The 26,179-nt window shown below is 42.5% G+C and overlaps 1 protein-coding gene across 2 annotated transcripts in view; it reads right to left on the bottom strand.

Annotated features, from left to right (window-relative positions):
- Window positions 1–26,179, bottom strand: part of Ak9 (adenylate kinase 9) — a 134,376-nt gene that overhangs the window by 17,071 nt on the left and 91,126 nt on the right. For both annotated transcript variants that reach the window (XR_015048412.1, XM_021174851.3), the window contains exons 25-31: window positions 25,251–25,511; window positions 21,851–21,975; window positions 18,112–18,331; window positions 15,675–15,740; window positions 10,955–11,161; window positions 10,213–10,431; window positions 8,785–8,998 (exon numbers count right to left, since the gene is read on the bottom strand). Coding sequence is in view for 1 of the 2 variants with exons in the window: in XM_021174851.3 (XP_021030510.1) it covers window positions 8,785–8,998; window positions 10,213–10,431; window positions 10,955–11,161; window positions 15,675–15,740; window positions 18,112–18,331; window positions 21,851–21,975; window positions 25,251–25,511 (1,312 nt within the window). In the remaining variant the exon portion in view is untranslated. The remainder of the gene's footprint in view (window positions 1–8,784; window positions 8,999–10,212; window positions 10,432–10,954; window positions 11,162–15,674; window positions 15,741–18,111; window positions 18,332–21,850; window positions 21,976–25,250; window positions 25,512–26,179) is intronic.

Below are 26,179 nucleotides of genomic sequence, written 5' to 3'. Positions count from 1 at the left end.
AAGTGAGGCAGAGCTGGAGACTGGAGGGTGGAGAGGATCAGCCTGATGTGAGCAGCCTGCGCTGCCACCTGAGGCCACGGTGAAGTCCTAGTCTGTACTGCTGCCAAAGGCTATGTGTGGGTCCATGGTTCCACAGCAGCAGGGGTCTGTGTCAATGTCTGTGGCCCATGTTACTATCAAAGGCCATGAGGATGTCCCTGCTCTGGACTGCTGCCTGGGGCCATGTTGATGTTGTAGGGCTGTGTAGAACTAACTAGTCTTGCCCCTCACAGGTTGCAACATTCTAGATAGTGGGCCTGCACCTGGCCTGGGCTGGGCTGGAGAGCTGGCCCCAGGTGGTGTGAGAATGGAAGGTCTGGAAGTCTGAACAATTCAGCTACAACCCAGGTCCAGACCCAGGGCTTTGACTGGGCCCCCCTCAACATCTACCACATCTATGCACTGCTGGGGCATGTGAAGGGGCAAATCCTGCAGATCCAAAGCTGCATGATCTCCATGACACAGGGAAACAACAGGATGTCCAAGAGGAGTCCTGCTGAGAATCCAATACTGATGGTAGTGCAGAGGAAGTCAGAGGCTTTGACCTAGATCAATGACTCACTGCAATAAATATTTACATGTAAAACTGTTTGGATAAAATGGTTATCTTAGGGTTTTACTGCTTGCTGGGGTTTGAACATCTTTCTCCCCCAATCCCGTAGCACTTATTCTATCACTAACTTTCTGTTTTCTAACTCCCTCACTGCCTAAGCTTGGCTGTCCTGGAACTTGCTCTGTAGATTGACCTTGAACTCATAGATCTGCATGGCTCTGTCTCCTGGGATTATCGGTGTGTGGCACCATTCCTGGACCTAAATTTAGCTGGGTGGGATCTTATCCCAAGGTCACCACTCCCTTAATTCAATTTAATATCCTTGAACACAGGCTTCAGCTCCATTTCACTTCCTGGTGCCCCTTTAATACTCAAACCAAATATTTTATATTTTTCCTTTCTAAGCTTGCTATGCTTATTCAAAACACTTTTCATGAGACTTAACCAGAGGATAAAGTCTATGATAGGAAAGGTTTTTGAGACTTCCTTTGTTAATGCAATTAATCTGTGTCTCTTCATTTTAGCCTTAGGTAGACTCTTCAGACAAGGGAAAAAAAACAGCCACATTCTTCATCAAAATACTACAAAAACAGTCTCTAGGCCACATACTGAAGTTCTTCTCCGTTGAAACCTCTTGAGCCAGATCTGCACAGTTCAAACCACTCTCAGCAACAAAGTCTTCCATATTTCTACTAGGATGGCTCATTAAGCCTTACTTAAAATATTCCATGGTTTTCCAAATCCAAAGTCCCCAAATCCACATCCTTCCAAACAAAAGCATGGTCAGGCCTATCACACCAATACCCTAGATCCTGTTACCAACTTCTGTCTTAGTTAGGTTTTACTGCTGTGAACAGATACCATGACCAAGGCAACTTTTATAAGGACAACATTTAATTGGGGCTGGCTTACAGGTTCAGAGGTTTAGTATATCATCATCAAGGCATGAACATGGCAGCATCCAGGTAGGCATGGTACAGGAGGAACTGAGAGTTCTGCATCTTTATCTGAAGGCTGCTAGCAGAATACTAGCTTCCAGGCAGCTAGGATGAGGGTCTTAAAGCCTACATCCACAGTGACACACCTACTCTAACAAGACCACACCTTCTAATAGTGTTTCTCCCTGGGCAGAGCATATACAAATCATCACATTCCACTCCCTGGCTCTTCTGGGCTTGTTTAAACATATGAGTCTACATATACAAACCATTACAGTGGTGTGATACACCATGACTTACTGTAGAATCCAAAATAAGTTCAAGACCACCTAGCCCCTTCCTCTCTGAAGGGACTTTCAGAAACATAGCAGTCAAAATGTCTAAATCTACAGCTGCCAAACAAAATGAACTGTTCTCAGAAAAATAACCATAACAAGATGAGCAGTTCCCAGAGAAATTCCCCTACTCAACCCCACACTGAATTCTGAGAAAACCCACAAACTGCCCTGACCTTGCTAAGATTTCCTGTGACGTTAATAACTGTGACGTTAATAGCTGACCCATAAGTTAAAAATGTACTGCTGCTTTGCTGAAAGATATACCATAAGAGTGAGTCACTAAGCCAAAGGTAGTCACTATGCAAACCAACCAATGCCTGAAAGAGTTACTTGCTACACCAATGAAAATAAGCCAGCTAGCCCTGTTGCCTAAATCTGCTCCTTACAAGGTATAAAAAGTGTGTTCTTTGTTTGTTTTGGGTCTCTCCTCTGGCCTGTGTGCTGAGAGGGGTGTCCCCAACGTGTTGGATCAATAAAAATCCTCTTGTGGTTTGCAGCGATGGCAGTCTCTGTGGTCTTTGTGAGTAAGGGTCTTTTGACAGACTCCAACAATACCACAGCTTCCATGGAGAGATTTTGTTTTGTTTTTCTTTTCTTTTCAGGGGTAGGGAGGTTGCATGGGGGGAGGGCATATATCAAGGGATGGGGAGATGTGTGGGATTGGAGTGAATGATGTGAAATTCACAAAGAATCTATAAAAAGTTTAAAGAGAGAAAAAGGAGAGATGCTTGGAAAAAAACCAACAGAAATCCTGAAAATAGATATCTCAATAAATCAAACTTAAAAGAAACATTTGAAAGCATCACCCACCAACAGCTTAGATTAAGTGGAAGAACACCAGGATTTGAAGACAAAACTCGACAACTTATATTCAAAGAGCAATAAAGAAAAATAAGACAGAATAAACAAGATACTTGAGATCTATAGGATACTATCAAAAGATCATTTTAAGAGGAGTGTGATCAGTTCATACAAAGGAGAAACACAGGCAGAACAACAACAACAACAACAACAACAACAACAACAACAAAACCCATCAGTGAAACAATGACAGAAAATTTCCTACACATACATATTTCTCAGAAGAAACTCCAAAGGCTAGGAAGGCTTTGGAAAAGAGGTTCAAGCCATGAAGGAAAATAGATTATTATAGCAAACCAAGTTATCATTCACAATAGAAAGAGAAATAAAGACCTTTTAAGACTAGCATAAACTAAGTGAATTCATGATGTTGAATAGAAATTCACTGGGTGAGATGAACACATTGTCAAATGAGAATTAGGAACAAATCAAACACTGTCAGTTCAGCAAAGCTAGCAGTAATAAAGCAGAAATGGGCACAGATTATTTCAAGTAACTAGAATGAAAACAAAATCAGGGCAGGAATAGCACATGCCTTTCAATAGATCAGTGGTGCACATAAAGGGACTTAATTTTCTAATTAAAAATCACAGGTTGGCTGATTAGAATAAAACAAGTCTTAACAGTGTGCTGGCTGCAAGAAACTCCCTTTTACCAACAAAGGTATACATAGACTAAAAACAAAAGGATGGAAAATAAAATTCTAAGCAAAGCAAGCAAGATTAACTATACTCAGATCTGATCAAACAGATCTCAAGCCAAATTAGTTAAAAGAGACAATGATAATGCCATATTGATAAAAGGACTGTAACAGGTTCCCAGACTTTAGCACAACTGACTCCATAATGGAAGTACCATTCAGACCATAAAACTTAGCATGTAGACATCCCCATCTGCTGAAATGAAAAGAAAGACTGGTTAATAAAGACTTTGTATTGGCTTAAACCTATGTCTGAGTAGTCTTCTCTTATGAATATCCCACAACAGCACTAAGTTGAGTAGGTAGGGAATGGGTGTGGGGTGGGATGTATTTGATGTGACCAGCAGACAATGCATTAAATTCTCAAATAACTATTTTTTAAAATAAAAGGAATTTTGTAGCCTTCCTCAGCCCTGAAGCAGGTTGATCCAGACTTTGACCTTGCTGCCACTAGAAGGAGATTACCTAGGGTGGAGCCTTCCGATTTAGATGGCTCTTTTGTTCTGTCACCTGCCACTGCTCTCTCTAAGGCACTGCTACCTGCTGAGAAGCCCCTGAGATATTCCAGAGGAACATCCTATTCTGCTCAGCACCTACAGGCTGTCTCCAGACACCAAGAATGGACTGGTGGGGGATGGGCCTTCCCCTTTTATAAGCACACTCTCTTAGTAAACTGGCAGGCCTTGAACAGAATAATGTTTTGGTCTCCATTAATCTCTCACCGTCTAAGTTTCTTTCAGCCCCAGCCTGCCTCCCAGGTGTACCCGGTTCAAGTAGGCGGCAGGCCGGCATACAACAGATTGACATCTGAGCCAGGGAGGGGCCTTGGAAATGGCGGGAAAACACTGAGGGAATCGCTGTCTTGTATGGAGCTCCAAGGGAAGGAAAGAATCAGAGATCGTGTCGGGCACGGTGAGCAACAGATATTTATGCTAGCACTGACTTTAAACTTCATTTTTAAAAAAGTGTTGCTGGAGGTGCGGAAGGATATGGGCTAAGTTTGGAACAGTGCTAACCTGGCACCTTTTACACTTAGGATTTGACAGTGAAATATGTGTGGGACTAGAAACTGTGAATCAGGCGGTTGTCCTGCGGCTGTTTTAAAAAGCTGTTTCAGGCGAGAGGAATAGGGTTTAAAATGATGAAACAGGCGGTTGTCTGCACTCGAGAACTGCATCAGGCTAGAGGAATAGGGCTTAAAATGATGGAGTAAAATATATAGAGGAAAATGGATTTTGAAATTCTCCCAGAGACAGAGAAAATTCGGGGGACGCCCTGCTTTATTCTCTCTGGCTCTACAGCAGAAGTTCTCTGCCCTCTTTGTGTTGTCTAATGTCTGGTGCACCAGTCCGTTTATGTGTCGATTCATGTGTGTTTTGCTTCATTGTCTGAATGACTGAGTGTTTTGTGTTTCATGTTGGAAAATAAAGATTGCTAAAACTTTATCTGCTGGTTTAGCAAGAGAGTGGCCACAAGCTTTAGCCAGGATCAGGCACAGCAGGAGGGTTCCTGCTGGAAAAACAGTTTTTTTGAGAAAGGGAGTCTGTAGCCTCTTGGTTTTGGGGCAAAAAAGCTGATAGATGGTATTTTCCTAAGAAAATTCTCTGCAATCGTGATTATTGCGTTTAGCTAATGACAAAGTGCTTTTTATCTTATAATTATAGCTAGAAAAATTAAAATTCTCTGATTGGTCTAAGTGTAGCTGCTTCATTTGGTTTTTTACTGGTCTTAAAGGTGTAATATGCTCTGTGTGTCTTCATCATAGAGTATTAGCTTATAAGTTATTGGGTATGATCGAAAGGTGTAACACTGGTTACTAGAAAGTTAGCTTTAACCTGGTAACTCAGGTTTGGAGTCTTTCCAACACGTGCCATAAGGCAGGTCAAGAGGCTGAGTCTCTAAGGACACTTCTAGTTGAGATAATATTTAATGTGATTCTTATCCTAGAAAGTAGAATTAAAGGTAAAATTTAAAGCAATGTCTTTACACTGCAATTGTCTCTTTAATAAATCATTAAGACTTACACTGTCAAGCATTCATAGGTATAAATTGGCAGCCAAATCTTGCAATGTGGTAGTGAAGTTTTTTTTTTTGGTTTTTCGAGACAGGGTTTCTCTGTGTAGCCCTGGCTGTCTTGGAACTCACTTTGTAGACCAGGCTGGCCTCGAACTCAGAAATCCGCCTGCCTCTGCCTCCCGAGTGCTGGGATTAAAGGCGTGCGCCACCACGCCCGGCCCTGCTGTTCTTTTAAGAAGACTGTTTTTGGACAGTTGAGAATTTGTCCTGGGTTGCCCCTTAAGCCAATGCCATGCTAGATTTATATCTCAGGCAGATTACAGGCCTTACTTAAGAATAATCTTGTTCTTTATTTAATCAAAACAGTAATGGCTTAAGATAGTATTTTGGTATTTTTGGAGAAGGTGCATATCAAATTGTGAAAGAGTTGTTCTTGGTGTCCTCAGATTCTGTTTCCACATAATGGTGTTAATTCTTGAGGACCTTAATCAATCGGTGCAAATGAATGCTCTTATTTCTGATTAATAAATAAATAAATAAATAAATAAATAATGCACATGTGACTATTAATAACTTTTCAAGCTTTCTAGTTTCTAGCTCTTCAAGAGAAACAATTGAAAGTGCTATTAGTCACTGTTCATGTTACATTAAAACTGACTATAACAGTCAAGTATTTGAGATGTTTTGTCAACAAATTATTAATTCTCAAGGACAAGGTATTGTGGAACTTTAAAACTTTAGCTTCTTAAAAGACAAAGAAAGGGGAAATTATATCCCCCGTGCATATTATTTAATGCATTCCCTTGCACATAAATCATACTTTTATTTTAGAATTTTGAAATTTGGATGTCAAAGAACTTAATAAATGCCTTATAGTATCTTAAAAGGATCTACTTATTGGCATATGGCTTGATCCTGAACAGCTACCTTATTAGGAAAGGGAAAAGCATAGGTTCTCTCCACAGAACGATGCAGAAGCATGATGGCTAATTCGTGTGACAAGCTGACAGGTAAGTTTGCTCAGTGCTCTGACTGTAGTGACTAGAAAGCTGTATTTGGTACATGTTTTTGACCCATCCTTGCTTGCCATTTTTCCAGTTTGGACAAGTGGAACTGCCTTGCTTCAAGCTTTTTAACCTTATGGTAAAAAGAACATTAGAGACTGTGTAATCTGACTTAGAAAGATTACTCATAAGATAGAATTATAATGATTCTTATCTTTCCTTCAATGTGACCAGTTATTCTAACTCAGTCTTGGACTGGTCTAGTAATAATTCCAATATTAGAGATTCCTATTGAAGATAGCTAAAAATCTTAATTACCTAGCAAATTTAATTTGGAGCACAGCCTCCACTTCCAGAGAATCTCTGGCCTTTTTGCTAATTCTAAAAGCCAGCTCCCCAACACCTGGAGGCCAGAGCCTGAGCTTGATTGTTGCTAATTTGCAACTGAATAAAGTACCTGGGCTTCCATTAAGAAGCTTTTATACTGTTGCTTTTCATTGTCCCACCTTTGTTTCTCAAGCAGGCCAGCCACACAGTTCAGCCTGACTGCAGCAGATGTAAAGCCTCACCTCCAACAGCACAGGTGGGCAGTTATTAATCTTCATCAAGAGCATTCTAAGTACATACTGTGGCTTTGGTCTGAATTGGGGATAAGGTGTGCTATGAGGGCCGGTTAGTCAATGACGGGCAACCAGATTTCGGAGCCATATCAATCTAAGACAGAGGTACATGCCAAGAGGCCGTGGTTTATTAATAATACACCACAGCACCATGTTTGTGCAAAATAACACAAACAAGCTGCATGTATTGCTCCTTGATGGATAAGAATGGCTCGGGAAAATCTGAGATCCTAAGGCAGGCACAGCCGCCAGCCACCATAACTCCCAGGCAGGACTATGGAGCATAAATAAATTTTATGCCTCGGTCCGGCTATTTTTATTATATAATCAGGGAGGAATTGTAGCCTCCCTCACCCCTGAAGCAGGTTGATCCAGACTTTGACCTTGCTGCCACTAGAAGGAGATTACCTAGGGTGGAGCCTTCCGACCTAGATGGCTCTTTTGTTCTGTCACCTGCCCCTGCTTTCTCTAAGGCACTGCTACCTGCTGAGAGGCCCCTGAGATATTCCAGAAGAACATCCTATTCTGCACAGCGCCTACAGGCTGGCTCCAGACACCAAGAATGGACTGGCGGGGGATGGGCCTTCCCCTTTTATAAGCACACTCTCTTAGTAAACTGGCAGGCCTTGAACAGAATCATGTCTTGGTCTCCATTAATCTCTCACCGTCTAAGTCTCTTTCAGCCCCAGCCTGCCTCCCAGGTGTACCTGGTTCAAGTAGGCCGCAGGCCGGCATACAACAGAATTTTGTGATTTAAATGTGAAATATCACCAACAGACTCACATTTGGTCTGATCATTTGGTCACCAGTTGCTAGTACTGCTTTGGAAAGTTGTTTTATGTTTGGGTGGCCCCTTAAGGTGGAAAACTTTTCAAGTCATAACTCAGTCTGCTTTTAGCCTGAGCTCTGTGCCTCCTGACCTGCTGAGATGTGAAGATGTGGCAGCTGCACACGCTTACTGTCTTAGACTGAGAGCCACCACACCTCTGCTACTATTACAGACTGTGAGCCCAAAACTGTGAGCCAATATAAGTCTTTTCTCCCTTAAATTGCTCCTGTCAGATACTTGTCACAGTGATAAGAGGGCAACTAACAGGAGCATGGAGAAGACACAACTGTATATAATGTCAGAGTACCTACTTCCGTGAATAAACCCTACTGGACATAAAGTAAAACATTTGCCCCAATGCAACAACGTTAGATCCTTTCAGTAGCTCATTGTCTCTGATCGATCAATCATCTAGACAAAAAATAAAATAAAATAAACATCCTTGATGACTAGACACAGGAATCCACCACCAAATATTTTCAAATAATAATTTTTATATTGAGATCCTATCTCCATCTAGCCACAGTGATTATTATCTTAAAAAGGTAAATTCTACTGGGTGTATACCTTTAATCCCAGTACTTGGGAGGCAGAGGCAGGGGCAGACAGTGGCAGATCTCTGTGAGCTTCAGGCCAGCCTGGTCTACAAAGCAAGTTTCCAGGACAGACTGGGCCACAGAGAAACCTTGTCTCAAAAAACCAAAATAAATAAATAAATAAAATAAATAAATTCTGGCAAAGGCTAGAGAAAAAGGAATCTTTTTGTACAGTGTTGGCAGCGATGTAAATTTGCACAGTCACCATGGCAAATCTCAGATTTTATATCTGGTTCCTGGAGAGTTGGTGCTGGGTTTTGCCTTGATGCTTGTGGAGCAGAGACACTCACCTGTAGTTTTTCCTGACTTGGGAGGCCCCACAATCATAATCCGCACAGGCATAGTGGCTTTGGGTTTGGGTTGCCGGATGTATTTGATGGGATTCATCATAAATTTCTCTTTAGTTTGCTTACTAGATAAGAAATAGATGTAGTGACGATGGATTACAGGGTTCAGCGGGTTCTCTGCATTTTCAACAGGTTTGATTGTCTCTCCTTCGCTTAGCTGCAGTGTGATTGAATTCACAAGTCAGATTTAATTTGTAAAGCATTTCCTTTAGTACATTTGAAAGAATGTGAAATATAAAAACATAAGCCTCTTCACATACTACAAAGCTCCTAATTGTAAGTGTAAACAAGATAACAGAATACAAAGTGCAGGCTGTTCCATAGCATATGTGGTCTGCACAAGGCTTCCTGGTTGGTTTTTAGCTTATGCCGATTACCTTCCTACTTCCTACATAATGACTTGTGCTTATAATGAATGCTTCTAACAATGGGTATGAGATTGTTACACTTATTCAGGAACTAATTTACCTCACAAACAGATGCACATCAGAAGCAGTGTTGTGGTTTATGTTTGTCCTCTCCTTTACTGTTCGTATGCTGAAGCTCTTATTGCCCATGTGACTGTATATAGAGTCACTGCGCTGTGAGGCGGCGGTAGACAAGGTGAGTGGCCTCAAGCACAGCTTGACCTAGGCTTGTCATCCTTGGATACCACCCTGGCAATGCCACCCTGGATGTACCTTGCCTTGGAAGCTAAGCAGGGTTGAGCCTGGTTAGTACTTGGATGAGAGGCCTTTAGTAGTACTACGACACTGGCTAACCTGCCCTGTCTGAAGTTGTGCTATAGTATTTGAAACAGGTAATACAGTAAGTCCTGCTGGGTTGTCTTTTAGGATAGACAAATGTATTCTGCATTTTTGTTCAGATGAAATCCTGTCACATCATTAACAACACCCATGAAATGTGAAACACCCACCAGCAGAGTTAGCCTGAGGTGTGGGTATGGGACCGGGTAGAGTGGGGAATTAACTCATGGTAGTTAGGTGTGATATCTTTTGATGGAGCCATCTTTCCCAGACATGGAAGAGTGGGTATGAGAGTGTGTCAGGCTGCTTCCCTTTTAGAGTTATGGCAGAATGGGGATTTGGTCAACGATATCATCAGCACTGTCGTTCATCCTGATGGGAGTGACATCTCTGGCTGTGAGTAAATGTTAGGGGCACAAAGAAAGTCCAGTGGGGCTGAGTGTTGGCACCACGTAATGTACTTCCCAGCAGAAGCAATGGTAGGGCTCAGATGGCTCCATCTCAGCCTCCAAATACTAATGGATAGCACTATACAATATTTACAGTTTTTCAAAATGACCACCCCTTCCTAAGCAACATTTAAAAAGTGAGGGATGATGGCTTCCTGATGACTTTCTGACGTTACCTTTACAGGGTCCCAGTAGCCAAATGAACTCATGTGTTTGTAGGTGAAGGAGAGCATTTTATGAGCGAGGTGTGAGGATACCGGGTAACACTTTTCAAAAATGCTCTCACGGTTTTCCACCAGGGGCTTCAATTTCATATTCATTACATATTGTACAATATGCATTTTCCTAGCTCCGTTGACCATAATTATTGGTATCAAAACCTTGTCGAATTCATCCTGATAAGAGAAATTAGAAAGCTTGATGTATTTAGTGTTTCTCAGTTACAGTATGTAGACACAGCTGGTGATTAAGCATATAAGGCTATGTAAGCTTTATGAGGGGCTTCCCATGGGACGATAAACTCCCACTGACCTTGGAGGGACCCACGTTGCTCCCCATCTGTGAATTTCATACCTTGTTACGTGATGCTGCACACACACATACACACACACACACACACACACACACACAGGACACTGACCCTAATCGCCCTCTTTGCATTCCCAAGTTGCTATTCTTTTCTTTTTTTTTTTTTTTTAAAGATTTATTTATTTATTATATGTAAGTACAGTGTAGCTGTCTTCAGACACACCAGAAGAGGGCATCAGATTTCGTTACGGATGGTTGTGAGCCACCATGTGGTTGCTGGGATTTGAACTCGGGACCTTCGGAAGAGCAGTCAGCGCTCTTAACCACTGAGCCATCTCGCCAGCCCCCAAGTTGCTATTCTTTAAGTAGTGGTGACGGGAGGGTCATAACCTGTATCGACTGGATATTATTTGTTTCTGTTTCAAATTTCTCCCCAAGCTCGTTTCTCAGGCGTTCCGTTGCGTCTGCTTCCTGTTCCTCATCTTCTTCGCTCATCTCTTCCTCATCCTTTGGAAATTCTTCCTCAAGGATGTTCTCAATATCATCCTCGTAATCAGCATCTTCGTCACTAAACTCGTCTTCATCTCTAAAGGTGCCCTAAGGAAGAAAGCAGCCCCTTTACTCGAATCACGTGACACTGTTGCATAGTAACCAGATTGGTTGGCAGGGCTGTATAGAAGTGAGAGCTGACACCTGGACATTTAATGCCTTTAAGGAACTGAACCGATGATGCTTCCGCAAACAGACGGGATACGAAATGCTATTTATGCCCAGCCAGAGTTGTCATGGTGTGTGTTTTTGATAGTCTTTAGAAATAATATCGAATGCAGCTCAGAGATTATAAAATACTACCAGCTGAATTGCCAACTGGAACAAGATCTATAAAATGGGAATTGGCTATCTCATAGGATAGGAACTGGGGGTGGGGCACTGGATAAGTTAGTACATGGAAGGCTGGAAGGCCATCAGCCCAAGACAGAACTCTCACATCAACATACCCCCCTCCCCCAATGACAGCTAGACTTTTGTCAGCCTGACACAAGCTAGAGCCATCTGATAAGTGGGAACCTGAATATGCCCCTCTTGGGCCTGCAGTGGGGCATTGTCTTGATTGGGTGGGAGGGCCCAGCCCACTGTGGTAGTTCCCGGTGTATACAGAAACCAGACTGAGCAGTCCAGGAGGAGCAAGCCAGGAAGCAGCAGTCTTCCACAGGCTCTGGATCAAGTCCTGCCTCCAGGTTCCTGCCTTGAGTTTCTGCTCTGCCTCCCTACATGACAAATTACAAGCTCTAAGATGAAATAAACCCTTCCTTCCCAGGTTGCTTTTGGTCTTGGCGTTCTATCACAGCAACAACAATTAAAATTAAAAAAAATTGTTTGTTACACTTGCTGTGTGTGTTGTCTCCCTGTTGGTATTAGAGATTAACTTTATGGCCTGAGACTAGGCAGGTTTTTTGTTGTTCTAGGATAGGATCTTCTTTAGTAGTGCTTTTCCCATCCCCTGACGTCTCACACATCAGTCTTCATTATAGGGGATACATACTCCAAACTTTATGATCTTAAGAGAGCTGCTTCCACCACACAGAAGGAAGCTCATTTTCCCTCCTTCCCCGCCCTTCTGTTTTCCTTCCCCCTTCTCTTCCCATCCCCCCTTTTCTTCCCTCTCTAACTCATCCCAATGGCCCAAGGAGTGATCAAAACCAGACACTGACAGTCAGAAGGAAACAGCCAGGCAAGGGTGAGTTTTCAGATTCTAGGGGTTTGTGCAGAGGGCAGCCTCTGTTAGAAGTACATCCTGGTCACTAAGATTCTAGCAAGAAGTCTACTGTTTTGTTGTTGTTGTTTGTTTTCATTTTATTTTATTTTTCATTTTTTTTTTTTTTTTTTTTTTTGGAGCAACTAGGGAAAAGCAACTACAGTCAGCATCACTAGAGAGTAAAGAAAACTTGAGAGAACAGAGTCAGGGAAAGCCATGCCAAACTCAATGCATGGATGCCCTCTCCAGGTATCCTGCTCACCTGGGACTGTCAGAGGGCCTGAGTCCTCTGACAGTCCCAATGCAGGAGGAGCATGGTCTTTATGCTTGGTCTCACAAGGTTAACAGTCTGCTAAAACCAAACGGCAAGATCTCTGAAGTCACATAAGATCATCCAGAACTTAGACTCATAATGTTTATCACTGGAGAACATAAACCTCACATTACTCAGGATGTTAGGGATTCAGAAACTGTGGCTCATTCTCAAGGAAACAACAGTGACTCAATGCCTGTCCCATTTGCTGGAGTCACTGATCAAGAGTTTGAAAGCAGTTACCACCGCCTTGCAAGATAGAAATAGAAAATGTATACACCAAGCATGTGGAGATTTTAGGATTAAGAATGATAATATTTGAAATGAAAAATATTTTTTGAGTTCCCTTACTAGTGAGATGGAGATAGCAGGAGGAGTGTTTGGTGGTTTTTAAGGATACATTAACAGAATTACTCAATTTAAAGAGGAATAGTGATTAAAAAATTATCAGAATTCAGGGACATATGAGATATGTGGGTAGACATAAACAACTCTGTGGGGAAAGATAGCTACAGATTTTAAACTGTTTAGTAAGTCTCAAATTGAGTTATTAACAGGCAAATCATAGGTAAGTGCATTGTAATCAATTTTTGGAAAAAAGATGCAACTGAGAGCAGGTGCAGCTAAAGAGCAGGTGCAGCTGAGAAAGAGCAGGTGCAGCTGAGAGAGAGCAGGTGCAGCTGAGAGCAGGTGCAGCTGAGAGAGAGCAGGTGCAGCTGAGAGAGAGCAGGTGCAGGTGAGAGAGAGCAGGTGCAGCTGAGAGAGAGCAGGTGCAGCTGAGAGCAGGTGCAGCTGAGAGAGAGCAGGTGCAGCTGAGAGAGAGCAGGTGCAGGTGAGAGAGAGCAGGTGCAGCTGAGAGCAGGTGCAGCTGAGAGAGAGCAGGTGCAGCTGAGAGAGAGCAGGTGCAGGTGAGAGAGAGCAGGTGCAGCTGAGAGAGAGCAGGTGCAGCTGAGAGAGAGCAGGTGCAGCTGAGAGCAGGTGCAGCTGAGAGAGAGCAGGTGCAGCTGAGAAAGAGCAGGTGCAGCTGAGAGCAGGTGCCTGTACCCTGTTTCACTCTCTTTTGACTTCTGGTTCACCCAGGGCATCTAGTGATTTTGTTGATTTATTCTCCTGGCTTTTCCAGGGTCTTTACTTCCTGGGGCTCCCAAATTAATAGAAGAGACCCACATGCCAGAGAAGGCCCAGAGGCAGAGCCAGTGGGCAAGAGAGCAGAGATTCTAGAGCGATCTGGAACCTGGTCTAGAGAAATCTCTTTAATCACATTCTGAGGCAGTTTCCACAAGATGGCAATGTTTCCCGTAGGATCCATGGAAACCGTCACTGGGCTGCTGAAGCCAACCTGTGCGTTACTAAGGTTTTCTTTGCTGCTAAAACGGCTTTGTCTGCATGTGTTCCTGAGTTGGTTTTGAGAGAGGAAGTCAGGTATGCTGCCAATCCACCCTCCGTGCCCTCGCCCCCACAGTGGGGGAAGCTAGGGTCATCACCTAATGTGAAGAGTTTGAAGTGAATACAAAACTATTTCCGCAATGCAGACAATTAAGTGCATTGTGGGCCATGGTTATCTACACACAGACCTTTTCCAGTGGCCTCTGCATCCTTATTTGAAAATGTGAAGGGTCAGTGGGCGCCTACCACTGCCTGAAGACTACTTTGTGGTGTGTTGGGTCCCAGCTAATCTCAGAGGTGTCCCCTCTCCTGTTGACAAGCTTGCCGAGGACCAACAAAAGCCTCTCTCTCTGGAGCCCATTGAAAGGCTGGCCCAGGATATGAAGGCTATCAAGCATGCAGAGTGCTCTGCCCTCAGTCACACAGAACAGCCTACGGAATGTGTGTGATGAAGCAAGATCAGCTGCCCGGGAGCCTCTAAGAGCACAGGAGAGGAAAGGCATCTCTCCAGAGTTCTTTCTGACCGCGGGTGTCGTCATCATACCAAAGCAATCTTTAAATCAAACAGAAGATTAAAACTTAAAATCCATTCCCGCAATAGTGACAAATGACCTACACCTGTCCACAGGCACTGTGGGAGGTGAGGCCAATGGTGTTCCCTCTACCCATATTTCCATAAAGTCACTAGGAAAAAATTCAATACCCAGAATGAACTTTCAATTCATTAAGTCTCAAGCACTAAATGGGAAGAGACATCTGTAGTTAAGCTGGGCTGCCTGAGCTCTAGCCGAGGATCCACACAGTGGGGATAAGAGAACCAACCCTCTCAAGTCCTAAATAATTCTCTGACCTCAACAAACACACTACGACATGCAGGTCCCTCCCTCTCTCACACACACAGTAATACATCAATCCTAGGAGTTTAGTGTATAAATTATTTTAGTGGGATACATAATCAATTTTATGAAGAACATGTCTTAGTAGAAAATTTATAGCATTCTATTTTCTACAAAGCAGAATACTACATCTTTGAATAAAAAAAAGGAATTTGGTATTGAACATAGAACTGGAATAGATTGACAGAGCTCTAATAGGAGAGGCCTAAGTTTCAGATCCTGTTGCATTCACTAGATGGGATCATGATAAATTTCATCTTTCTAGCCACACCTTAAGGCTCTGACCTAAGATTACTAAAGAGCAGGCAAGAATGATTATAAGACAATGCCCTAACTACCTTACATTATCTCTAGTTCTGCATTTAGGAGTTAATCCATGAGGCCTTATGTCCAATCATATTTGAGAAATGGATGTAACTCATTATGTAGAATTTGGAAAATTGACATATATACATGTTTGTATTGACACTCGTTCAGGATTCCTTTTTGCTTCTCTACATACGAGAGAAGCCTCTAGAAATGTAATTGATCATTGTTTACAAGCCTTTAATTCTATGGGATTATCTAAAGTCTTTAAGACAGATAATGGGCCATCCTATACTGGCAACAATTTTATATCATACCAAAAATAAAAGAAATAAATTTTACTAATCCCCTGTAAACTCAGTGTGAGTTCCTGTACACTTTTTAAACATGGCCTTCTCCTTCTTCCACTGTTGAGATCATGGTGTTTATATATATATATAAAATTCTACTTACGTCTCCTCTCCTTTTTTTCTCTCTCTCCAAAATAAGTTCAGCTCTCCTTTTAGCGACCATGTCCTCCTGTTGAGGAAACATTTACAGGTTTACAATGGACAAATATGATAAAATCACTTGCTGTGTATGTGTTAATGTACCTTTTCAAGCTGGGGCTAAGGTGTGGTGGAAGGTAGGGACCTCACCAGGAAAATACGTGATGGTGACTGACTCAGCACATCCTTGCCCTTCTAGGCTATCTCCCTCCCAAGTGTTGAAAGTGTTTGGAACTCTATTTTCCTTATGGTGTAGACAGGTCTTTGGAAGTACAGCTGTATCTCTGTGGGAAGCGTATACATAGGGAAGCATATACGTAGGGAAGCGTATACGTATACCTTGGAGGGGATACACTCAGGCTCAGGGAGGGTGAAGGATTAGGTCCTGCTCTTCTCCGGGTCTGACGTAGTGGATCTGTTCAAACGCCCTCAGGGTTTTGGTGTTGCTTAGCTCAGGATTCCCCAAAGTTTAACTAATTACAGTATGCCCGACAGAGGCTGGCACTGTCTTGGGCATTACCATATATATCCTTTCACTTTCTTCTCAAAACACATCATCAAAGCAGGCAATGCCCCTATTCTAAGGGTGTGATAGTGGGGATCCAGAGAGAACTGTACAACGGCACCCAGGGTGGGGCTCCCTGAAAAGGAAAGCCAGAAGCACCTCGTGTGGCTGCCCCAGTGAAGGGCTTATTACACCTACTGGAGCTAAAAACACTGCTAGGAAATGGGTTTGGACAACACTGGGAGTTCTAACCGTGACAGTGAGACTTGACTCAGACATTTAGAGGCTGGTCTGTGAGTACTTGGAAGGATGACTGAATGGGACAGTTCAGGGGCCAGTCGGGGAGAGAGCACCGGCAGGTCACCGGCAGGTCACCGGCAGGTCACCGTGAGAGCGCTGCTAGGAACACAGAAGGTCCGTGGAATCCGGATAGTTAGTTGTGGGTGGGAGCTTTCCCCTGCTCTCAGTGCCCCACCGAGCCCATCACAGAGCCCATTGACTGCTGCTGTGCCTGACAGAGGCCTCCTGGGAGGCCTGAAACCCACCAATTTAGAAAGACAATGGCGTACTACTCAGCAATTAAAAACAATGAATTCATGACATTCTTAGACAAATGGATGGATCTGGAGGATATCATCCTGAGAGAGGTAAACCAATCACAAAAGAACACACATGGTATGCCCTCACTGATAAGCAGATATTAACCAAGAAACTTAGAATATCTAAAATACAATTTGCAAAACACATGAAACTCAAGAAGAAGGAAGACCAAAGTGTAGATACTTCATTCCTTCTTAGAACGGGGAACAAAATACCCATGGAAGGAGTTACAGAGACAAAGTGTGGAGCTGAGACAGAAGGAAAGACCATCCAGAAACTGCCCCACCCGAGGATCCATCCCATAAATCACCACCAAACCCAGGCACTATTGCATATGCCAGAAAGATTTTGCTGACAGGACCCTGACATATCTTGTGAGTCTATGCCAATGCCTGGCAAATACAGAAGTGAATGCTCACAGTCATCTATTGGATGGAACACAGGGCCTCTATGAAGGATCTAGAGAAAGTACCCAAGGAGCTAAAGGGGTCTGCAACCCTATAGGAAGAACAACGATATGAACTAACCAGTACCCCCCAGAGCTGTGTCTCTAGTAGCATATGTAGCAGAGGATAGCCTAGTAGGCCATCAATGGGAGGAGAGGCCCTTGGTATTGCCCCAGTACAGGGGAATGCCAGGGTCAGGAAGTGGGAGTGGGTGGGTTGGGGAGCAGGGCAGGGGAGGGTATAGGGGACTTTGGGGGGTAGCATTTGAAATGTAAATGAAGTAAATACCTAATAATAAAAACAAGAAAGGCAAGCATTAACATGGTGATCCCAAAAAAAGCTTCAAAGAAGTCCTGTATTTGGGAGGCAGAGACAAGGGATGTCTGAGTTCAAGGGCAGCCTGGTCTACAGAGTTTCAAGACAGACAGGTCTACATAGAGAGATACTGTATCAAAAACCAAAACCAAAACCAAAACCAAAACCAAAACCAAAACCAAAACCAAAACCAAAACCAAAACCAAAACCAAAAAAGCTTCAAATAGTTTTAAATTCATATTAAAGGATGAAAACTTTGATGAAAAATGTCTTCATGCTTACTGCAGCATTAAAATTCGAAACTTTCAGCCAGGCGTGGAGGTGCATGCCTTTAATCCCACCACTCGGGAGGCAGAGGCAGGCAGGTTTCTGAGTTAAGGCCAGCCTGGTCTACAAAGTGAGTTCCAGGACAGACAGGGCTATACAGAGAAACCCTGTCTCAAAAAACAAACAACAACAACAAAAATTGAAACTGTGTTTTTGTGAACATTACTTAGAAACCCAAGTAGGCGATAAACAGACATCTTCCCGTGTACCTTGATTTTTGTCTTCAGGTCTTTGATGAGTTTTTTCCTCTCTAATTTCTTGTGCTGTTTTGTCTTCCACTTCTGAACTTGGGCAGGAAGGAGACGATCAAAGATATCTTGATCATCGACTTGTATTATAACGGCAGCATCTGGGAAAAATCCACGCTCGCCCAGAAACTGGGCCTCCTCAGGGTACCGCGGGAAGCCATCCAGTATAAAGCCCGTGGAGCTGGGTAGAAAATTTTATAATTTGCTTAAAACATCATTGATATTCCAGATAAGCCACACCCAAAAGACAAACATCAAATGTTTCTCTCTTATTAAGATCAATCAACCAACCAATCAATCTATCATCTACCTAGCTATCAATTTCTATATGACATTTATTAACATGAAAGCAGAAGAGGAACCATTTTGTGAGAGGAAAGAAATCAGTGGGAGATTATATCTATATATTTATATCTATATATGAAAATGTCGTAGTCAGCTCATTATTTTGTATGATAACAAAAATCAAATGGAAAAAATATATTATAGATCTACTTATACTATGTATTGATGTAGGGGGCAAAGAATGCTGGTACACACAGATAAGCACTGGAGAAGCCAGGAAAGTTGAACCTGCATGCAGGCATCCTTCCAAGGAAAGAGATGTGCGGCCCATCCTCTTCCCTGCAATAGGGAATGGACGCCCTTTACAACGTGATGGTCTTTTGCTGTCTGATGATCCAGACTCTGCCTCTATGTTCCAGAATTTATGTTTTACTTATCCCAGACCTTTGAGTTTGCTAAAATAGGGCAAAAAATATGACTCTTGAAATCTTGGCCTAGCACTGGTGTCTAAAAATCTAGCAGAACCTAGTTTGGTTCTCGACTCTTCTCAGTTAGCTCTTCCTGCCTGCTGCAAAGCCTGCAGGTATCTGCCCCCAACCCCCACATTCTATCTCCACTTAGATCATAGTGTTTAGCATGTACTGATGAATTTTTACTTTATTCGATGGGTAATAGATAGTTTAAAGAATTTATACCTTTTGTACTTGCCAGCCCCTTTTAGTCTGAGAAGTTTTTTTTTTTTATTGTTTTTATTTGTTGTCATTGTTTTGTTTTTAGACAAAGTCTCAGTATGTAACCCTGGCTGGCCTGGAACCTGCTTTGTAGACCAGAGTGGCCTCAAATTCACAAAGATCGCTTGCCTTGGTCTCCTGAGTGCAGGGATTAAGGGTGGGCACTACCATGTAAGACCTTGGGAAATTTTTAGGTGGCTTGGATATACAGGTATGTAAAATAGCTATACAAATCAAACTTTAGTGATAACAAACTTGTTTTAAAACAATTCCTTGGCAATACACATAATTTTACCATCTGTTAAAAACTTATGTGCTTGCTTATTTTCATGTAAAAAAAAGGAGGATCTCTGTGAGTTTGAGGCTACCCTGATCTACGCTAAGCGAGTTCAAGGTCAGTTAGCACTGCACAATGAGATCCCATCTCAACAAACAAGAAACCAGCAGGAAAACCAAGCAAACAAAGAATAAAATCTTGGCTAAGAATTTGATGCTTAGGATATACAGCATCTTCCATGTTCCTCAGACATGTAGTGATAGTGCTGAGGATAGCACTGTGGATAAAAATGGAATCCAAAAGGGCAACAGCATTCTTAGGACCATTTCAAGAATTATTGAAAATTCTGTCCCAGTCCTAAGGCAAAATTCCTCCGATGACTTTTCATGAAAATCAACTCATCAACTCAAACAGCAAGCCTTAAAATTAAATCCTCTAACAACGCAACTGTGATGCTGTTGTGCTCAAGAGCAACAGGAGACTATCAAGTCTTTGCTTTCCATTAAGCCATTGTGTTTCTATGAGAACTGAAAGCATTGCATGTGCAGTTCATGGCACACACTAGGTTTTGTGTGTGTGTGTGTGTGTATGTGAGTGTGTGTATGCCTGTGTGTGAGTGTGTGTGTGTGTGAGTGTGTGAGTTGTGTGTATGAGTGTGTGTGTGTATGCCTGTGTGTGTTTGAGTGTGTGTGTGTATGTGAGTGTGTGTATGCCTGTGTGTGAGTGTGTGTGTGAGAGTGTGTGTGTGTGTATGAGTGTGTGTGTGTATGCCTGTGTGTGTTTGAGTGTGTGTGTGTATGCCTCTGTGTGTGTGTGTGTGTGTGTGTATTAAAAATATCCTTGCCGGGCGTGGTGGCGCACGCCTTTAATCCCAGCACTCGGGAGGCAGAGGCAGGCGGATTTCTGAGTTCGAGGCCAGCCTGGTCTACAAAGTGAGCTCCAGGACAGCCAGAGCTATAAAGAGAAACCCTGTCTCGAAAAACAAAAAAAAAAAACAAAAACAAAACAAAACAAAAATCCTTTACTGTTGCCAAACTTTCTGTGATTCCTACACTGGAATTTTTATATGATTCCGTTCCTATCAACCCAGAGTTCAAGAAGCTGGGGCAGACATGATATTTGTTTTCTTCAAAGTGTATAAAACTGGATTAAAATAATATTTGTGCTTGTAATATAAAATTGCAGTTATGTTGCTGATAACTAATAGTTGGAAGCTTACTAAAAGTCCAAGATCTCGGCTCAGGAGAAGAACCTGGCCTAAGGAAAGTGTTGCCTTTGAAGAGCCCACTTGACTGGGTCCTCATGACGCTCCCTCCGTGCTTTTGCCATGCATCTTCCTCCAGCGTCTCCTTGTAGCCAATGACAATTACTCATGTGTCTATTCTTCCTCAGATGACACAACTTTTAGGGTCATAGGAATAACTAGAAGGCTGATACATTTCAGTAAAGCATTTATAACATAGCCGCTAGATATCAGTGCGTGTCTTTCCAGTTAGTTCTTCACGTGTCCAGCTCTCTATCATATTATGATATATATCTGCATCTTTTAAAGTTTAATATCATATACTACAACATGCCATTGTAAAGCTTTATCCTAGTAAAATGTCATGGCTGTGTAATACTCAATACTTAGATTTTACAGTGAAACTTTTTACAGCAAATTGAATGTATGTCTATATATCTCTATACAGATATCTATATTGTTTTTAATTCATATTACACATTTTAAAAATGATTTATTTACTTATTTTTATTTTCTTTGTGTGTGTTTTATCTGAATGTTTGTATATGTACTATGATGCCAGACAGCCTGGAACTGGGGTTACAGATGACTGTGGGCACCTTGTTCTATGTACCAAATTTTTAATATGATTAAATGCTAAAAGTATCTAATACAGATGAGAGAAGTGACTGTGATAACAGGATTAATTTTCACATATGCTAAGTAAGTTGACCTGAATTAATTATAGTTACTCTTCTGGTAGGAAAATGGGGAGCAATTTAAACTCCAGTGATCTCAAGACTTGTCCCATGTGGGACAGCACTGTTGTAGGTATTTGCTAATGGGCTAAGGTAACTAGTGGTCATGACTGCAATCATTACAAGGACATAAGAGGGAAGAGCCCAGTGCAGCATGTGGGTATGTGGACTTAGAAAACTGTTCTCAACTATGGCTGTGCACTAGAATCACCAGGGACCATAAAAAGTGCTGGTGCCTGGGTCCTGGTCTCATAGTTTTGGGATAGGTCTCTGGCACCAGTATTTTTCAGAAGCACAGATGTTTTAATGTATAGTTTATATGGATGAGTAAGAGTAAATTCTTACTTATAAATCAGACTGAGTTTTTCCATTATGAGCAAAGGAAATAGAATCAGTAAGAAACATGAGCCCTTATGTATGAACGCACCGTATTGGTTCTTTAAGCCACCACTCAGAAAGAATGGGGTCTAGAATTTCTGAAGGCAGGGGCTCATTGTCATTTAGACTCAACTTGATTGCTTCTTCTTCCTCTGTGAGTTGTACATCTGGAAGCTAAAAGCAGAAGTTAGACAATAAGAGACTCTTAAGCTCAGTCTTGACAAGCAGTGCTATTTTACAACTGATTAGAATGAGACTTTTGTTTTTCTCTGCGATTACTTTTGATACTGCTACTTGTAACCGTTTTAAAACATGACTTCTGAGTGCCAGTATACAATATGATTAGATACTAAGTAGCACCTAATGTAGCTAAGAGAAGTTACTATGAGAACATGACTGCCATTTACATATGGCACCAGGGTCACAATGTGTCATATTTTGCCCAAAACCTGCTTGATTCATACTACACACCTGTTGTGGATTTGGTTTAACACTTATATTATGTTCATTGGGTTCTCAAAATTGCACAAGAATCCTGCATGTGAGATGCTGAGGGGTTTCTGCCCCCAGTTGGTTTCAATTGGTATATCGTTTCCAGAGGCTAATGGTTGGGCAAAGAGACAGACAGGACTTTAGGATTCAGGGGCAAGGGGAAGAGTACAAACATATAAGAGCCGGGAAAGAGCAGCCCCAGCTGGGTCTGGGATGGCCAGGGTGGAATATAGGTTTTAGTAAGAATTCAGGTATATCAGAGGGGAGAGTTTGTTAGCTGCATAGATGTTAGGGAGTGGCCCAGCCATTGAGCTGCTTAGGGCATATTAAATATAGGCTCTCTCTCTCTCTCTCTCTCTCTCTCTCTCTCTCTCTCTCTGTATGTGTGTATTTCATTTGGGAATCTAGAACACTGTTGTAGGTAGTGAGAAACTTGTGCCTGGTGTCCACAGAGTCCAGAAAAGGGCATTAGATTCCCTGGGACTGCAGTTATAGATGGCTGTGAGCCACCATGTAGATTCTTGGATCATCTACACTGTTAGAAGCAAAAAGTTCTCCTAGCCCCTGAGCCATTTCCCAGGTTCTGTAATGGAACTATTCTTGTTGAATACTTTTACCATCAAAAATTCTGAAGATGAGTATGGTTCTGATAAACTTTTGCTTTCTAGGAAGCAGGCTTGATAGCTCCTTATGTAGAGTAAAACTCCTTAATGTTCCTCCAGAGATGTCAGACAATTCAAGAAAAGGAAAAACAAGAGGCAGGCGGATTTCTGAGTTCGAGGCCAGCCTGGTCTACAAAGTGAGTTCCAGGACAGCCAGGACTACACGGAGAAACCCTGTCTCGAAAAAAAACCAAAAAAAAAAAAAAAAAAAAAAAAAAAAAAAAAAAGAAAAGGAAAAACAACAATAATAACAACAATCAGCATGAACTGATCATCCACAGAGAATATGAAAACCTGGGTCAGTATACATTTCATTTATTGACTACCATTTTCTCTCTGACTACACAATACACAGGCAAACATTTAAATCATGCCTGAGGACTGCCTTGTGACCTACTGAGATACTACAGGTCACTCTCAAGGTTGCGCAGAGTCTCTTTGTTATGTGTAACTGTGTCTGCTTCCATTTGGGGGCTCATTTAAGAGGAAAATTGCTTCATTGTATAAGAAATGGTTTAAAGGGGGGCTGGAGAGATGGCTCAGCGGTTAAGAGCACTGATTGCTCTTCCAAACTACATGGTGGCTCACAACCATCTGTAATGAGATTGGATGCCCTCTTCTGGTGTGTCTGAAGACAGCTACAGTGTACTTACATATAATAAATAAATAAATAAATCTTTAAAAAAAAGAAAGAAAGAAATGGTTAAAAAAAAAAGAATTAGAATCCAGAAGTTTCTTTTCATAACCCTGGGTTGAAAGCATTTAATATATATACATATTTCTATTAGACCTCACTAGATATTATTAAATCAATATTAGTAAAGTATTAAATTAATATAAAATATTAATATTTTAAAATCTCCATTGGCAAAAGAGCACATTTAAAAAAATACTATTTGACAGAAAAAAATTAACAACAGTGGGAAACCTTACATTATAAGTCAGACTCACCAGACAAAAATGTCCCCAGTAAACGCTACACTGCATTCAGTAAGGAGACATTTTCCTGACTTTTGTCAAAATCATATAAGACTCAGTATTTCATATGCTAGGGGGAAAGATGGCTGATAGTTCACATCAGACGGGGAGGGGGAGTTTTATGCCGACTTTTCTGCCTCAGAGCTCTGTACTTTGAATATTACTTGGATTGTATAAAAGGCACATAGATACTGATATCAGAGAGCAGGTCAGCTCCTCACTTGAGCTCACGGGTTAATGGGGAGGACAGAGCTTGGAGTCCCTGCTGTCACTGTGCACCAGTCACCTGACACGGGCTGTGCTCCTCACTCAGAGGGTCTACTTAGACATGTGCAATCGAACCTACCCACGTCCACTCCCCTTCATGGAGAGATCACACAAAAATAAGGGAGGCATCTTATTTTCAGCTTTTTACAGTTTTCTTTTCTGGACTCCACAGAGGTCCCTGAATGTCATTGTCCTAAATCTGCAGTCATCTTGGATTTAGGGTACAGATTTCAACCAGCAGGGGGCTTATTCACCCTGCTCCCCCCGGGGAAGTGTGGCCATCTCTAGTGGTGTCCCCTCAAGCAGCAAGGATTCTTTGGAGCCTCTTGCAGAAACAAAGCTGAGACAATGTTACCACACTCTGACCAGGACTGCTTAAACCACCTGTGTCAGCAGAGATGAACTTGGGACCACTGGACTCAGGACTGGATCTGTACAAACCCACTGAATTTCCCCCTTCTGTTTCTCCTGTGACCATCTCTCTAGTGAGCATCCCTGGACAGTGACTGAGTCTAGCCTGCCCAGGCTGCTGTAGTCGGGGGACTACAAACCAGTTTCAGCAGCCAGTACAGCAGCCCTTGGGGCATCACCAGGGTTACTGTTAAACCTGAAAATTGTGAGGGGAAAGACCACATCCATGGGCTAGGATGCAGTGTTATATTTTGATTGGGCATGCTAATTAGGTGAACACACAATTGTATAATTAAAAGCAAGCATCACTTATATTGGCCAGGAAGATGGACACAGCTAGGTCCATATCTACGATTCCTGAATTAGGCAGTCACAGAGGCAAATTCCACAAGGCTATTGTACTTCCTGCCTTCATTCAATGCAGGCAAGCGTACATTCTCTCGTACTTCCTGCCCTATTACCGAGCCTGGCACCCTGGCCAAGCATCTCCTGTGCAGTTGGGGCAGCTACCCTTGTTTACTCAAGTGAAGACACGTGGCTTGTTGTCTTCTGTGAACGACAGCCCCCAGCATTCCAGGCGGTTGGTTGTCTGTCCTTGGGCCCGTGGGGTCGCACAGGCCAACCTTAGCCCTTTATTACCTGCTTCTTTGTAGTGTCCTCTTCAATCTTCACATTCGCCTGAGCTGCAAGCTCTTCAAGTTCTTGCTTCACCAATTGCTCCTCCTCGGAATCATCCTCAAATTCAGGTCCAAATTTCCTTTCAGCCTTGAGCAGCATTTTTTCTTGGAGAAATTCATCAAATTGAATGTGAAAAATGCCAAAGTTTTCTGCCAGCTTTCTTGCACACACAGTTTTGCCAGAGCCGTGAGGACCCAGAAGACAAATCCTTAGCGGAGGAGCCTGGCACAGAGGGTGGGGGCGGGGAAGGAAGACGAGAGGTTTTGAGTAATTAGCCTGGTTCATACCTGGTTCACCGTATTCAAGCATTCTGAGGCCAGAGCTGTTTATGGAGACCTCATCTCAAAGAAAACAAAACTAAGCAATCAGAAACAAAATAATCTCCCCTCCCCACCACAAAAGCAGAAAACAAAACAAAAAACAAAAGAAAAAAAGAAGAGGAGGAGGAGAGTTTTTAAAGAAAGCAACTTTTAAACTTTATGTGTTTGAGTGTTTTACCGGCATGTGTATGTGTGCAGCGTGTGAGTGCCTGGTGCCCGAGGAGGTCAGAAGAGGGCAGCAGATACCATGGACAAGGAGCTAGCAGACACTTGCTTGGGAGTCACCAGGTGGGTGTTGAGAATTGAACCCAGCTCCTCTGAAAGAGCAACAAGAGCTCTCAACTGAATGCACGATCTCTCTAGCCTCAGGAATTGTTCTTTTTCCAGAGTTTATTTTTAGGAGTGTGTGTGTGTGTAAGTGTGGGTGTCTGAGGAGTTCAGAAGAGGGTTTGGAAACGTTGCAGCTGGAATTATAGGTGGTCATGAGTCACCTAAGATGCTAACCAAACTCAGGTCCTCTGCAAGAGCAGCCTGTGGTTTTAACTGCTTGACCCTTCTCTAGAGCCTCCT

Source organism: Mus caroli, unplaced genomic scaffold, assembly GCF_978045245.1.
Source record: "Mus caroli unplaced genomic scaffold, Mus_caroli_1 scaffold_9, whole genome shotgun sequence".
NCBI lineage: Eukaryota > Metazoa > Chordata > Mammalia > Rodentia > Muridae > Mus > Mus caroli.
The sequence above is the reverse complement of the archived record's forward strand: the minus strand, read 5'-3'. Positions and strand labels throughout refer to the sequence as shown.